The sequence below is a fragment of the Brienomyrus brachyistius genome, chromosome 1 (assembly GCF_023856365.1).
Source record: "Brienomyrus brachyistius isolate T26 chromosome 1, BBRACH_0.4, whole genome shotgun sequence".
Classification (NCBI taxonomy): Eukaryota; Metazoa; Chordata; class Actinopteri; order Osteoglossiformes; family Mormyridae; genus Brienomyrus; species Brienomyrus brachyistius.
In genome coordinates, this window is record NC_064533.1 from 28,150,402 (window position 1) to 28,165,858 (window position 15,457).

General features: G+C 42.5%; 1 protein-coding gene across 1 annotated transcript in view; it reads right to left on the reverse strand.

Annotated features, from left to right (window-relative positions):
* The window catches only part of dnah5l (dynein, axonemal, heavy chain 5 like), a 108,853-nt gene extending 95,298 nt beyond the window's left edge, over positions 1–13,555 (reverse strand). The window contains exons 1-22 of the mRNA XM_049025218.1: positions 13,503–13,555; positions 12,328–12,475; positions 11,817–12,033; positions 11,130–11,233; positions 10,093–10,281; positions 9,717–9,791; positions 9,450–9,536; positions 9,083–9,154; positions 8,889–8,990; positions 7,590–7,776; positions 7,346–7,511; positions 6,810–6,903; positions 6,622–6,720; positions 6,064–6,245; positions 5,665–5,784; positions 4,130–4,331; positions 3,947–4,042; positions 2,373–2,546; positions 1,853–1,942; positions 1,476–1,631; positions 1,059–1,192; positions 419–570 (exon numbers count right to left, since the gene is read on the reverse strand). Coding sequence (XP_048881175.1) covers positions 419–570; positions 1,059–1,192; positions 1,476–1,631; positions 1,853–1,942; positions 2,373–2,546; positions 3,947–4,042; positions 4,130–4,331; positions 5,665–5,784; positions 6,064–6,245; positions 6,622–6,720; positions 6,810–6,903; positions 7,346–7,511; positions 7,590–7,776; positions 8,889–8,990; positions 9,083–9,154; positions 9,450–9,536; positions 9,717–9,791; positions 10,093–10,281; positions 11,130–11,233; positions 11,817–12,033 — 2,698 coding nt within the window. The 5' untranslated portion in view covers positions 12,328–12,475; positions 13,503–13,555. The remainder of the gene's footprint in view (positions 1–418; positions 571–1,058; positions 1,193–1,475; positions 1,632–1,852; positions 1,943–2,372; positions 2,547–3,946; positions 4,043–4,129; positions 4,332–5,664; positions 5,785–6,063; positions 6,246–6,621; positions 6,721–6,809; positions 6,904–7,345; positions 7,512–7,589; positions 7,777–8,888; positions 8,991–9,082; positions 9,155–9,449; positions 9,537–9,716; positions 9,792–10,092; positions 10,282–11,129; positions 11,234–11,816; positions 12,034–12,327; positions 12,476–13,502) is intronic.
* Positions 13,556–15,457: the final 1,902 nt, after the last annotated feature.

Below are 15,457 nucleotides of genomic sequence, written 5' to 3' on the forward strand. Positions count from 1 at the left end.
TCATAAAGCAGTATTTCTCTGCAAAGCAAAATGCTTAAATAAAACAATATTTTATTTGTGAAACCTCTCCAAAAATAACTAAACATTTTAAAAAAGGTCACTGGTTTACCACCAATAAGTATGTAAAAGGCGCATTTCCAGTAAGGAACAATAGATTCGAAATTAAGCAAGCTACAACTTCTGTAGCTTGGGCACTGTTAAAACAAACAAAAAACAAAACAAAAGTGCGTGAGCCAAGACCCATATTTCCTCAAAGCCACAGGCAGTGCCAAAATAAAAGCCTGTAAAATGTATTTGCTATAAAGCACTTTAAGTACTGGACCAAAAACTACGCGCTTTGCATAAGCAAAAAATGCTACCTTTTCCTACTTACAAAATAAGGATATGATGAAAGTGTTACCGGTACAGCATGACTTACATTTCTCAGTGTTGGTGGAGCTCCAGGAGAGCATGGTGAGCCCAGGAGAAATGGCCGCATCAATATGACTGTGAAACGGCTGCATGAGCGGCTGCAGAATAGCGGGAATCCGCTTCTTAGCTTCCTCCATATCGTTCAGCATCTCGTGCAACCTGGGAAGTCAGTGAGCAAACATATCCAGTCTGGCACGGGTTCCAAGCATAGTGGTGACAAATTATCATGACATGCGGAGTTCCGCACTACAAAGATACACACGTAACTTCATTAAGCAGACACATTTATCAAAAGTGAAGTATGATTAAGTGAGCAGGGTCAGTCCCTGGAGTGATTACAGATTAAGGGCTTTGCTCAGGGGAACATCAATCACATCACCCTGGCAAACCTGGAATTTGAACTGGCAACCTTCTGATCACAGGTACAGATGTTAATGCAGAAATGTTAATGTTACAGAGAGGTATCGTGATCGTGTGAATTCAAATACACACGGTCTTTAAAAGAAAACTGCAAGTATTCACAAAAGAAAGAGAATATAACATAAATCAAAATTAAACCAAATCAGCAATAGACATTTTCAACAGAAAAATGTATGAAATAGAAGAAGCCATGTGATGTTTCTTATGTCATTGTTATTTTCGCTCACATGATTTGCTTGGATTTCAGTTCAGCCTCATTGACCTTGAAGACCACTTCTGGAACCTCAAAACCCATCCTGTGCATGTGCTTGGATTCTTGCAGCACTTCAGAGATCATCGGGTCTAGATTGACGTACAGCTCCTACAGTGGAGAAAGAATAAGACAGACTTGACCATTTATTTAGGAATTACTTTGAACAGCAACATACATTTTTTTTTTCTAAAAGCCGGGTCATATAATCCTTGGAACAATAGAGAATTAAGGGTCCAAACAACAGAACCACCTTGCCAACCCTGGGATTTGAACCAGCAACCTTTCAATTAGAAGACCAGCATCCTAACCGGCTAAGCCAAAGGGTCCCAAAGAAGAACTGATAAAGCAATAAGCCTTTTGCGTGGATTTTGCTATTTCTGTACGGCAGTACCTTGGTTTCAGAGGATCTAACAAGCAAGGATGCACTGAGGCAGCGCAGTCCGACTTCCACGGTGCGGGACCAGCCCCGGTGGTGTAGCAGCTCATACTTGATCAGGTCGGCAGCCATCTTGTTGTAGTTCCTGATTACCCTCTTCATCAGTGGCACCTGTGTCAAGGCAGTTACCATAGCAAGAAGTTTACTGCATCAAGAAGATCATGAAAGCCGTGTACTTATAAAAATAATTTTAAAATATACAAATATTGTACTTTTTTTAAAATATCACTGAGGATAATTTCAATTAAGTGAAGTTAAGTTACAATTTCTTAAAAAGGTATGATACTTCAATTTGCAGTACAATTTTTTTTCTTTTTAAATTTTGCAAATACCTGTAGGACATCTACTTTGTTCTTCAAAACTTTCATGGGTAATTCAATTTTTCTGTAGATCTGACGAGACCACATTATCTTTCCGGCAATCTGTTCAAAAAGTAAAGCATAAAGAAACAAGATCAACAGCAACAACAGCAATGATAAGATGAACAAATGAATGGATGAATGAATGAATGAATAAGTACTGTAGCACCAAAAAGACAGATTAAAAGCGGCAATGGATAGATGTATAACTAAATTTTATCTTAATTCCTATCTAGAAACCATATATTTCAAAGTTATCTTTGATAATTTATTGATATTTCAAAATACTGTAATTGCCATGTGTATTTCCTTGTTATCTATACCCAAGAAATTACACAAATAATACGTCTAAAACTATAGATAAGCTCTTATGATTATGATATATAGCTCTGAAACATCCCCATGTTTGCCATGTAGCATAACTGGTGAAGCAAAGACGATGCTTCTACATCAGAGGCCCACTCTCCGAAATACACTAGGCGTATTAACTCACTGGGGGCACATTGCGTTGGATGGGGGGATCAGCCCCCTGCTTCTGGAACAGCTTACGCATCAGCTCCAGATCTCTGCCATAAAGTTGCAATACTGCCAGATACTTCTCTGCCAGGTCAAGCTGGTCCCCAATAACATTCTCGAATTTGGCCAGTAGATCTAGCTTTTGCTCAATCTAAGGGAAATCAAATAGAAAAATGTTCCTCTTGTACAAATATGATTCAACAATCTTTTCAGGATGAAGTTTGCATGCAATTTTTAAGTCTTTATTTTTAGTCTACAGGACAAGTCAAAGGTCTAGACGCACTTACAGAAAATCATTTGCTTTTCAACAAGATAAGGAACCTAACTAAGCACATGTCAGGTTTTGTAAGTAAAGAGATGGAGTGCAATGCTAGATAACCATACCCCCACAATCTCCTGACCTAAACCCTACAGAGCTGGTTTGGGGTGACTTGGATTGAAGAGTAAAAGCAAGGTAGTCAACTCTTGTACAGAACTTTTGGAAACTCCTTCAGGCCTGTTGGAGAAGCATTCCATGTGGCTACATCTGGAAGCTGGTTGAAGGAATGCCAAGAGTCTGCAATGGTGTCAGTATACAGTAGCAAAAGGGGGCTGATTTTGAGTTGTTGAATATTTATCTTGGCCATTACAATATTTGATTTCTTTCACTTGCCTCAAGGCCTTTTATTATAAGGTGAATAACATAGGCAAAATAAAGAAAATTACATTAAAATCAGGTTGTCTGGGTCAGCGCCCGTCCATCCCCGCCCTTTGTGCCCCTTCCCCGCTTGACCAGCAGGTGTTGCTAGCCGTCCTGTTCCCTCCTTTGTCTTCATGCTAGTCCCTAATGTATCTTCCCTATTTCCCAGCCTGCTGCACAGTAGGATGAGTGTGTGGGCTAGATAGTTAACCCTACAGTCATGGGTTCAAGGCTGGCTCGACTTATCTGTTTTGTATTTATTGGTTTTTCTGCTTCCTCAGTGTTTATTAGTTTCTATTTCCTGCCATCTGTTTGCCCATCTCATGTTCTGCTCTGGTTTTTATTTTGTACCTTTTTGTTCCGCACTGATTAGCTTTGCATTGTGTCTGGTTTGTCTCCCAGTTTTAATGTCTGATAAGCTGTCTAGTTCTATTAATTAGCCCCGCCTGTTGCTTGTTGCCTGTGCTTTCATTGATTGGTTATTTGGGTATCGTTCTCACATGTCCTATGTTGTGTCTTGTTAGTCTTGTGTGTTTTTAAGTACCTTCTCCTACTCAGTTCTCCAGTCAGTCATTGTATGTCGTGCTCTACAATTGCTCTCTACTTGTATTATTCTGTGGTGTTTTTAAACTTCCTCTTGTTTTCCCTGTTTGCCCTTTGACCCCTCGCGGTCCCTTTTATGTTGTGCCTTCCCCAGTGTGTCCAGTTTGTTTAATAAACCCCTTTTGTCTATAGCCGTAAATGGATCGTCACCTCATTTCTGCCTGCATCGTGCCCCATCACCATAACACAGGTGTGCCCAGACTATTTGGCAGGTAATACACACTACATTGGGCAAATTATTGTAAATATAAAATAAAACTTGGACTCACCGATGGCAACCGTTCAAACCAGGACTCAAGCAGCATCTGCAGTGACTGAAAGAGTCCATCAACCTGATACCTGAATTCCTTGTAGTCATTCTCAAACTGTGAGAGACGCAAAAATGTATTTCAGTCACTGATACTTCCCATTTTATTATAAATAATTAGGGACCATTACATTGATATTAGAACCTCAGGCTTTCGGTGGTCAAGCACGTTGTAGGCCTTGGACTTGGTGCTGGTCACTATGGTCTGATAGCGAACGTGTATCTTCTCAATGCCTTCAATCTTTATATGCTGTAGATTCGAGAGAAGTTCCATCATGTCGGCCATGTCCGCAATCTTTTCCAAGCGCTTGCAGAAAGCATCAAACTTCCCGAAGATGTAGTTCTCACTAAGGTAAGAAGATGAGACAGACAGACTGTGATCGTAGGCAACCTTACTGGGGGGGGCGCAGGGTGCATGGCGTCCAGTTGGGTCCTGCATTCAGATGAAAATACTCTTTGAACATTTAAGTTCAATTCAAGTTTAAAGTAATTAAATTGTATTGTAAGTTTGCATTTGATAATTTGTCCTGTTAGTCCTATCAATTTCTAAGAAAATTTACTTTAAATGTATTTACAATTTTGTTATATAACTTTATTTGGAGCATGCAAGAGTGTTGGGGGGAGGGAGGGCTTAAGTGTGCCCCTGTCTGAGTTCACCCCTGGCTGGGTGAACCCCTGTCGGAGTTCACCCCTGGCTGGGTGAGCCCCTGGCTGAGTTCACCCCTGGCTGGGTGAGCCCCTGGCTGAGTTCACCCCTGGCTGGGTGAGCCCCTGGCTGGGTGCGCCCCTGGCTGAGTTCACCCCTGGCTGGGTGAGCCCCTGTCTGAGTTCACCCCTGGCTGGGTGAGCCCCTGTCTGAGTTCACCCCTGGCTGGGTGAGCCCCTGGCTGAGTTCACCCCTGGCTGGGTGAGCCCCTGTCTGAGTTCACCCCTGGCTGGGTGAGCCCCTGGCTGAGTTCACCCCTGGCTGGGTGAGCCCCTGTCTGAGTTCACCCCTGGCTGGGTGAGCCCCTGGCTGAGTTCACCCCTGGCTGGGTGAGCCCCTGGCTGGGTGCGCCCCTGGCTGAGTTCACCCCTGGCTGGGTGAGCCCCTGTCTGAGTTCACCCCTGGCTGGGTGAGCCCCTGGCTGAGTTCACCCCTGGCTGGGTGAGCCCCTGTCTGAGTTCACCCCTGGCTGGGTGAGCCCCTGGCTGAGTTCACCCCTGGCTGGGTGAGCCCCTGGCTGAGTTCACCCCTGGCTGGGTGAGCCCCTGGCTGAGTTCACCCCTGGCTGGGTGAGCCCCTGGCTGAGTTCACCCCTGGCTGAGTGAGCCCCTGGCTGGGTGAGCCCCTGGCTGGGTGCACCCCTGGCTGAGTGAGCCCCTGGCTGGGTGAGCCCCTGGCTGGGTGAGCCCCTGGCTGTGTTCACCCCTGGCTGGGTGAGCCCCTGGCTGTGTTCACCCCTGGCTGGGTGAGCCCCTGTCTTGGCACCTGCCCCTGTCTGTACACGCCGCTGATCTAGGTGACTGCTTGGCCTCTCCCATCCTGTTCACTCTCTCCTAGAAGCCTAGAGTCACCTGTGATGTTGCATGAGTTAATATCAAAGCATCTTATTTATCTTTCCTTCTTAAAAATAACCAGTTTACTATAGGATATATCACACGGATCCTCCCTCATTGCGTTTACTGATGTTTAGATACCTGAATTCAAATTGCCGGTGTTCTGGGTTGTCCCGGATCTTTTCTCGAACTCGTTGAAAGCACTGCTGGTACTCTTGGTTGAGCTGAGAACATTCCTTGATCCTCTTCAGCAGCTCAGTTCTGAAAATGAGTGTCGTAATCAAAATATTTATATTAAATACCAATTAAGCCATTTTATATGTAGGTGCTTTGCAAGCATTGTCTCCCCTTCCGAGGCTGGGAGCTCATTTCCTGCACCCAGCTCTGCATGTGTGGATTTTGCATATTTATGTGGGTTATAACACGACTCCCAGATTAGTGTGTACTGAGAAATCCATGATAATCCACATAGGACATAAACACGAAGCACTGAGCATACATCTGATATCAGCCAGGTGAGCGTGGCTGTGGATGGCATACCTGCCGTGCTCCCACACTTTGGACACACCCTGGCAGAGGTACGTTTTGCAGGTGCTCATCATCTGGTTGGTGATCTTAATGAAGAGTGACGTCATGCGTTCTGAAGTGTTGTAGTATTGCGACACGTTGTGGATCAAGTAGATGCAGTTCATCAGTTTGGGGATGTGCTCTAGCAAGTTCATCTAAAAGGCGAAAAAATCCTCGGTTATTCTCGTGTTTACTCACCGGCAGCTGAAACTGACAAGAAGCAAAATCTAAACAGAGTGGAAAGTGTAGTGCAAGTAGAACTCTTGCATTAAATCTTACCTTTCCTATTAAAGGAAATAGTAATATTTATTTCAAATAATTCAAAACTACTAGCAAGAATGTGGGCTTTTAATAAAATATTTAACACCCATGCATGAGAAAAATGAAATACGTCATATAAACATAACTATAAGAGTTAATTAAAAAATTACACTTACTACTTATGGTATGCTCATTGAGGGAATATTTCATTGTTGCTTATGATAAAGGAGGGCAGGAATATTGTACTTCAGGTGATTCATAATCGCTTACCGGAGTGCATTTTCCAAGCGGTTCAAAGAACTTCTCCAGTGTGTACAGGTATTTCACGTTGTCCTTAGCCTCATTAGCAGCATCCGTGATGTTCCAGTCCTTTGATCAATATCATTTTAATTAGAAATGCACCCAGCTCACACCTGGCATTTTTAAGCTGTTTTTGAAAGGTCTGATTTGAAACACACCAGTTGTTTCCACCTCCTCAGTGTCTTGGACTTGGCCACCTGCAACAGCCCCACAACCTTCTTCACAGGGGGGCTTTTAATCTCATCTAGGATGCTGATAAAATTAATCCAGAAATGCTATTTAAAATATGACAATAGTAAGAAATGCATCCATCTTTCTTCTTATGCGGGTCAAGAATTACAGTAAAGTTAGTATGTCCGGGGGGGGGGGGCAGTTGACATTGGACCCCCAGAGGTTTTTTTTCTCCTTACTTGGGAGTTTCTATTTTACAACACATCCATGTAAAGCACCTTGGGATGACCCTGTTGTGTAAGGCGCTATATAAAAATAAATTGAATTTAACTTTGAATCGGTGAGTGACAGGGAAGGGGGCCCCGATGACCCCGCCCCTGTATGCACCTCTATTTGACAGACACCACATTATCCAATAAGTTTGTATTTATGTGAATGGCAGACAGATATTTTGACTTCTGTCTTCTGCTCTGAAAGAGCCTCGCCTGGCTCACTGGGGTAAATCCCTGTAGACAATGATTACCTGTTGAAAGTGACCGTCCGGCTCTTCCAGTGCTCCAGCTCAGCCGAGGGCCCGATATCGTCAGCCTCCTTCCTCATCTGCTCGCTTTGCGTCAGCACCTGCTCGATCTGCTGCGCCCAGGTCAGGAGAACTCCTTCCAGCATCTCCACCAGCTCTGTGTTACTGGCTGGGAGACAGAGAGACCCAGTTACAGCGTGGAAGCTGTAGCTAATTGGGTCTGGTGAAGCAGACGGTGGCCTCGTACCTGCCGCAGTGTAATCTGAAGGCTCGTGCAGGTTTTCCAGGTTGTACTGATTTTCCGTGGTATGTAGCTGAAACTTTCCCTCCAAGTTCTGCCTTGCCGACAGAAGGCTAGAGATGAATTTGTCCACAGACGCGAGGAAATCCTGCACCTGAACATTCTTCAGCCCTTCCTTCACAGTGCCCCAGTTCTATGGAATAACACAATAAAAGACTTAATAATTCTTAAGGACTGCAGTTCAGAAGTAGCCATCTCTTCACTTACAAAGTCTGACTGATTATAGCTTCATTTTACCTTAAGTGTAAATTATATATACTGCATTTATTAAAACAGAACTTAAGCTGTAATTATACCAATATGTTCCTAGTCTAGGAAGAGGAGAATCATACAAAACACAAATACAAGTCACTGAGAGGAACAAAAACGTAAAACATTGTTTTCTCAATGTCGGATTTTTTTTGTAATGTTTCTGATTTTTTTGCATCTTCCTTTTTCATTTTATTGTATTTGCTTAATTTTTTTGTGGGCACAAGGTCTTATCTCCTCTTCTTAATGTTTTTTCATTTCCTTCAGATATTACAATCTCTTCATGGAAATACAGAGAGGGGAGCATAAGTCTGTAAATTCCTACTGTGTAGGCTTGATTTTTATGAAGACCAGAGCAAATAAACATTACATTTAATTAGATGGGCGCCCTTCTCGATGAATATACTGTAAGGGTATAATACAACCCTAACTCACGAGGTCTGGAGGGGGTCAATGAAGCTCGTTAGCATATCAAGTTAAGCGAGCGAGAAAACTTCATGCCAGCTGCTACATGAGATTTTAATTTGCAGTCTGTTTATGGGTAAAATGGATTTAAACTACTGTATGGGCATGAAACTCACCCACTTGACCACACAATCATTAGTTATATAGCAGTGTTTCATATGTCATGACTAATTTCGATGGTAGCAACAAATTAATAGAATTGTTCCTAAAAACCAACTAAAGCCCTGAACTATCCCACTGTATTCTGCCGCCAGTGACCCAGAGTACTACAGAGTACTACTTCCAGCTAGAAAACTTTAGTCCTCTCCAAATCCAAAGTGCCAAACGCAACGCATTTCGGAAACAGAAATATTAAATGCAATATATTTTTTAGAATGTTAAGAAAACTACAAGACAAAAATCAGGACTATCTTGGGTGTTTGAATTATCTCAGTGTTTTGTGATTTTCTTATTTTGTTTTTTTTTTTTGGGGGGGGGGGGTATATATTAGAAAAATGTATATACAGAGTTTAGTTTCTTGATATCAGATACCTCTTGAGACTTCAGTGCAGGCAGCATGACTAAGGAGAGAAACTTTTCCACACTGTGGAGAACGTTTCCACTGGAGCAATCGAACATCCCGAAATTCACCTCCTGTAATGAATAAAAAGCACAATCTCTGCTGGCACTCAGTCTCTGAAAAGCGGCTGTATGCGTCCAATTTCAGTCCTTGAAATGAAACTGACCTGAGACACGTTGGAGGTTGTTATGGCCTTGTCTGTGGTTCTTAGGAAAAACAAGCACGTTCCGACCAAACCCTTCAAGAATAAGAGAAGACATTTAAATGTTAATTGCCTCTCAACATCCCTGAAGTCTCATATTTCCTTCACTTTATGTGCTCTTTAGGAAGATGGTGATTTTCCATGAATAAATACAAAACAAAAAAAGAACATATCTTATTTTATTTATGATAGCTGTTGTACAGTATATTATATTAAAACAAATCTTTTAAAAAAAAAACATTTAAATTCTTGGATTTTGTATTAACCGAAAATCTTCAGAGATGTATGACTTGAGTCAAAGAAATTCCCTGAATAATAATTAAAAAATTACCTCTGCTGATCCAGTGGTGATGAACAGCTTCTTCTGACACTGGGAAGAACTCACCATATCGGACCAAGACAGGTGGTGGTTCTGTCTCTGAGGATGGTGTTGGGAACAATCAGCTTGTGTTCCCAAACATTCTATCTGTACCCATTCAATGCTTGGTGATGTATGTAGTATGTAACATGTGATTGGCATGTGAGACCCCTGCAGTTGTACGTAACAAGGATTAATACTAATGTGTTAAACACATACAATATATTTAAGATGGATTACCAATTTCACATCTTGATAGAAGAAAATCAGCTTTTTTGATCCATTCGCTGCAAAAAAATCTTCTATTAAGTTGAACTATGATATGAAAAAGAAATGAAAAAGATTGTCATTCAAGATTCTTTGTTGTCATTTCTTTCATACAGGGGTGAAGAGCTAAATAATGTTCCCCTAGGTTAACGCGCTTGTACAAGGTGACATACATTAAATATACACGGTAGATTACTGCAAGAAAATGTATAAAATATCACAGATGAGCTACTTAAAGAATACATCTAAAAATGTGTAAGATAAGTTTATGTATGACATCAAGCATTCTGTGAAAGGCTTGTAAATTTACGAGATGTACCAAAAAAATTGCAGGAAAGATGGCACCTACCTTGTCGTCAGATATGAGTGTCTCCTCCACCTCCACCTCCCCTAGATTTGCACCGTCAGCCAGCTTGGAAATCAGGTACTTGTGCCGCACGTCCAGCAGGGCGCGCCGTTCATCTCTGGCAGCCCTGGCCTGCTTCACCATCTCCTTCCTGGCCTCATTTGACAGCACTGCCGTGCGTTTCCCTGAAGCCTGTAATATCGTCAAAATCACAAAATGGCATTGCTTGCTGTTTCCTTGTAAACTAATGCAGTAACTTAGCAACACGGATTAAAACTATTTGTTTCTTTGGAAAACTCTTGCCTTGTATTTAATAGGTGCCCCAATTTATTTAATTAATCAACATAACTGTGTGAAATCAGATCCACTTAAAGAGCAGGGGATGAAATAGTAAATTGAAACATCCATCCATTTTCCAAACCGCTTATCCTACTGGGTCGCGGGGGGTCCGGAGCCTATCCCGCAAGCAATGGGCACGAGGCAGGGAACAACTCAGGATGGGGGGCCAGCCCATCGCAGGGCACACTCACACACCATTCACTCGCACATGCACACCTACGGGCAATTTAGCAACTCCAATTAGCCTCAGCATGTTTTTGGACTGTGGGGGGAAACCAGAGTGTAAATTGAAACATTTTGACATTATTGAAGAGCCAGTTAAATTGACCTGAACAGATTTCACAGCAAATGAGTCCAATTTCAAACCCAGAACACTGAAACTGTGTAGCAACAAAATTATTTTTTAGACACTACAGCATTTCCTTGCAGTTGCAATTTGCATTAAATAAGTAATATTTTCTCTCAATTTTGCCATCACAGCAATCATTTGTACCTATACCCTGGTTTATTTGAAGTCACCCCACCCAGTCGACAAAATCGCACAGAAAATCTGGCTTCCAGCTAGAAAGTAGCTTCTAGCTACGCTCCTGATTACACCCAGTTCTATGTTGCTATTCTGATACATACATAAGCCCAGCTATACTGGAAGCTGCCATTAGTTAATACGTCAGCATTTAGTTTTGGTGTCCTCAGGTACTCACAGCCGTGGTGGCAGAGGGGGACGACACAGCAGAGTGGGCTACGGGGCTGGTGACTTTCGGCTTGTTGGTACCTATGCGTCTGTGTACCCTGACACCAGGCTCAGCTGATTGAGAAAAAATGCATTGGCATTATGTCAGAATCACACTCCTAGCAGTACACATTTAGAATTAAGTAATCAGTGTTAACACACCACAACAAAATGTGTCCTCTGCCTTTAACCCATATGTGACATAACATGGGTCTGCTAATTCAGCACTCAATGCTTAAGGGCTGGTACCTTGATCAGAGTACCTCAGTGGTATCTTGCTGGTCAGGGATTTGAACCCGCGATCTTTCGATTACATGTGGGCTTCCCTAACCATCAAGCCACCACTGCCCACAAGGAATCATTTACTCTAATCTTCAAAACTCCAGAATTCCAAAAACCAAAAGAGTGCTAATTATGACACCTTGCTTGTCATGAATGAGGTGGGGGCATAGGAGGGGCCATAATTCATACTGAAGGGCCAACATTTTAGTTATCCAACGATGTGTTTTGAATCGGCGAGTGACAGGGAAGCAGGCATTCTGGGGGCCAATCAGATTTCAGCTGGGGCCATTGCCTTTGTGGCCCGGCCCCGGTATACGCCCCTGGAATATGGGCATAGTGAATAAGCTTTAATGTGACACAGATAGCAGTAGTATACCGTTGTGTCCGCTGATAAGTGGAAGCTCCAGCTCTTCACCGGCATGTAGTGGTTCATTGTCTTCGCTGTCCTTCCTTTTCTCACCCTCAGCTTCACTCTTCTTCTTTTCTGCCTCGTCTCCTTCGCTTTTCTCTGGCTGACCCCCAGAATCAGCGCTCGCCTCCTGGGGGCTGCTACGCCCCCCCTCCCCGGAGTCAGGTTTCTCAGGGTCACTCATCTGCACCAGCACACAGATGCCGCATCTTATCACTCTAGGTTTTTAATAAAGTAATTGAAATATACTGTGTCACACACAGTAACTTACCCATACAACAAATGCAGGAATATAGAGCAAGATATAGTTCGCTCAGCCAAAATGTAAAAATCATAAAATAAACTTTTTACAGAGAATTAGTTGCAAAGGTCACAAAAAAATGCTGCCAAGGAAAACAGTCATTTAAACACATTTCAACAGAAATAAATCTTTTCTAATTATTCTAGATTTTATTATTATTGTTGTTATTATTATTACCGTAAATCTTTCCGTAACAGAGCTTCTGCCGTCTTACTAAGAGCAGCTTTTGTAGTTGGCTAGTTGGTCCTGCCTTCTTTAACACTTTGTCAAAGTTTGGGTGCTGCCATGGTAACTGGTCTGCTTGGGACCAGAGCAATTTTCCAACCTGTGAACAATGCTCAGCTTATGTTTCTGTACACAAACCCAACATGCTGCTTAGTGACAATAGAAAGTGTGAGATATCATGTTCGATCACCTTCTGCTGCAAACAAATGGTTTTTTATTCTTGGTACACCAAAAACATTGGCAAGAGGGGTTAGCTTAATATAGTTTTGTTTATATGCATATACATAAAATTTTGTTATATTTACATTTATTTGTACCTTACAGACAGACAGATGAGCCAGTCAATGCACACATGAGTAGAACTGTAAGAGTTTAGAATACCATACAAGGCAGCTACTAATCGTAATGCTAATTTTGTGAAGACAAAATTTGACATATTCAAACAAACTCGTCAGCGGCACTATACCCTTTGCAGTTGGAGGAACATAAGAACATCAGGTTACAGAAGGTTACCAAATGTAGAATATTGTACTTTCAGATCAACAACAACTAGCAGTGCAGCGATTTGCAACCTTTTTAAAAACAAAATTTTAAGAGGTGGATGCAACTTTAGTGGAAATTGTGCAACACAACGTGAGTAATATGAAAAAAGCATTGGATGATTTAGGAATCGCTAGCATAGGATGTAGTGTGCATTTGCTACAACTTGTGATACACGAGGGGCTGCAATTGTATATAGTGAAGTGTGAGTGACGCTGAAGCCAGTGGGAGAAAAATTGTGGAGCATTTTAAGGATTCACCACTTGCATATACTCTCATGGAAGATATTCAAATTGAACTACAAATACCACAAAACGCTTGAAACAAGATGCACAAACGAGGTGGAACAGTGCATTATGTACGTTTCAAGTAGCCTAATTAAAGATTTTTTGGCATTCATTTTTTTTCATTTGTATTTCCTAGTTTTTCAAAATATTAATAATATTCAAAAGTATAAATATTTATATTATACATTTATTATATTAAAATATTAAAGAAAAATAGCTCTTGTATCAGAATCTGTATTGGTATCAGCAGTTGTGCACTGGAATTGAATCAGAGCTGAAAACATGTGGACTAGCCCATACCTAGATGATGTAGACTTCATCTTCCCCTGCCATCAGTCCTGACCCCTCAGCATGGTAGATACAGGTTCTCACCTGTATGATGGGAAGAGACTCCCACCTTGTCACTATGACGACTGCTACCTGCAGTCCAAGCTTGCGCGGTGGAGATGTGTCGCATTTGTCCAGCCCATTTAAGAGTAACGTTGCTACCAAGGGCTACACTAAGCTGGAAACCCATGGAATGGAGCAGCTCAGGCTGATTGGACTCCCAGCATTGGAGCCTTCGTTGGCCTACCACCTCCACCCGAACCGCTGTTCCATCTGAGCATCTCACTCATTTCTCAGCACAATAAAACGCTTGATTGCATCCACTTGCCAGAGGATGTATATGTATGCTGCACAGTCTGGGTGTTCTCTGAATGCAGTCGCATCATTGTCAGCATGCCAAGCAGAGATCTTGGAGGAAATGGGCCAGCAGCTGGACTCAGGGTTGCTAAACCTGGTCGTTTGGGATGAGCTCTGCAGGGTGAATGACCTGCTGCTGAGCTCCTCCTATGCCAGAGTACATGGCTGTGGCTGGGTGATGGGCTTAGTCCTGTCAGGGAAGAAAGCCCTCCGGCTGAACTTGTCTGCCTTCAGGGATGCCCAGAAGGAGGAGGTCATGAATATAGCCTATGATCCCCACCAAGGGTCTATTGGACCCCGCCCTGGGTAAGAACCAAGCTTCCTCAGGAAACAGGAGAATGGGGCTTTCGAATCCCTTGATTCGGATTGTGATTAAGCTCCGAGGGTGTTCAGCAAGTTTGTGGAGGTGGCTCCGGTGCAGTTGAGAATCAAGATCAGTATGGAAAAGCGCTATCTGACCTTTTCGCAGTTCATGGAATATTTGGGTCTCTGCATAGACTCCCTCTTGTATCAGGTGACATTATGAGAGAGGAGAATAGTGTCTTTTTCTACAGTCTCCTGCTTGCTTTCAGTTAGCAATCGTGAAATCCATGATGCATATGTCTTCTCATGATGAGGGACTTTGAGTACTGGGTTGCACAATTACATCTTTGCCAGCTGGTGATGGTAACTTTGCTGTGAGGACACTTCAACAGTGGAGTACTTCAACTGCTCATACATTATGTACCCCTTTAGGAGCTGTGTCCTCGAGAGTGATGCGAGCAACAGATTCATCCCAGTCGGGGTGGGGTGCACCTATGATGGACAAGGCTTTGAATGGCACGTGCCCCCCTATCTAGGCCAGAGGCGCATAAATGACAGAGTGAGGTGTTTCACTTCCCTCCTTGTGCAGACAACAAATCTAATGACTTTCTCTTTGAGTGATCATTTGACATGTAAATCACAGCATAGCCATTGTCTTTAAATTATGTGTGCGGTGTTTTTGTCAAAACGACATTGTGGTTAGAAAAGCAGAATTGTAGCAGTGTCAAACAGCTTGAAAATCTCTAGTCTTAATGGGCTGTGTTTCACTCACATTTTCATACTTGCTCTGGGTGCATTTTAATGCAATGTTAAACTGAAACTCACTCACCTTGAATTCAGCTACCCGTTATGGCACCCAGGGAGTTGGGGGGTTAAGGGTTTGTTCAAGGACCTGCAGACACGCCGAGGCTAGGTTTGAACTGACGACCTTCTGATCACAGGCACGCATGCACACCCCTTAGTTTTCCAGATCTTTATCACAAGAAAATTATAATTAAAATTTTGCATATGCACTTCATGTGCAATAGCTGTCGCTATATCTATATATAACAACATAATTTAAAGCCATTATTTCCTTACTCCAAGGATCCATTTTGTTGCTCAAAATTCCCTTAAGAAAAAAAAATTAATAAAAAAAATAATCTTTTTGCCATAGGGTGTAAAAATAGACAACGCTGATAGAATGGTATGTCTTTGTACTTGGATTGGTCCTCGTCTTGCCTCATTCAGTCACTCATTTCCCCTTTTGGCCAGTAGGTGTTGCTGGC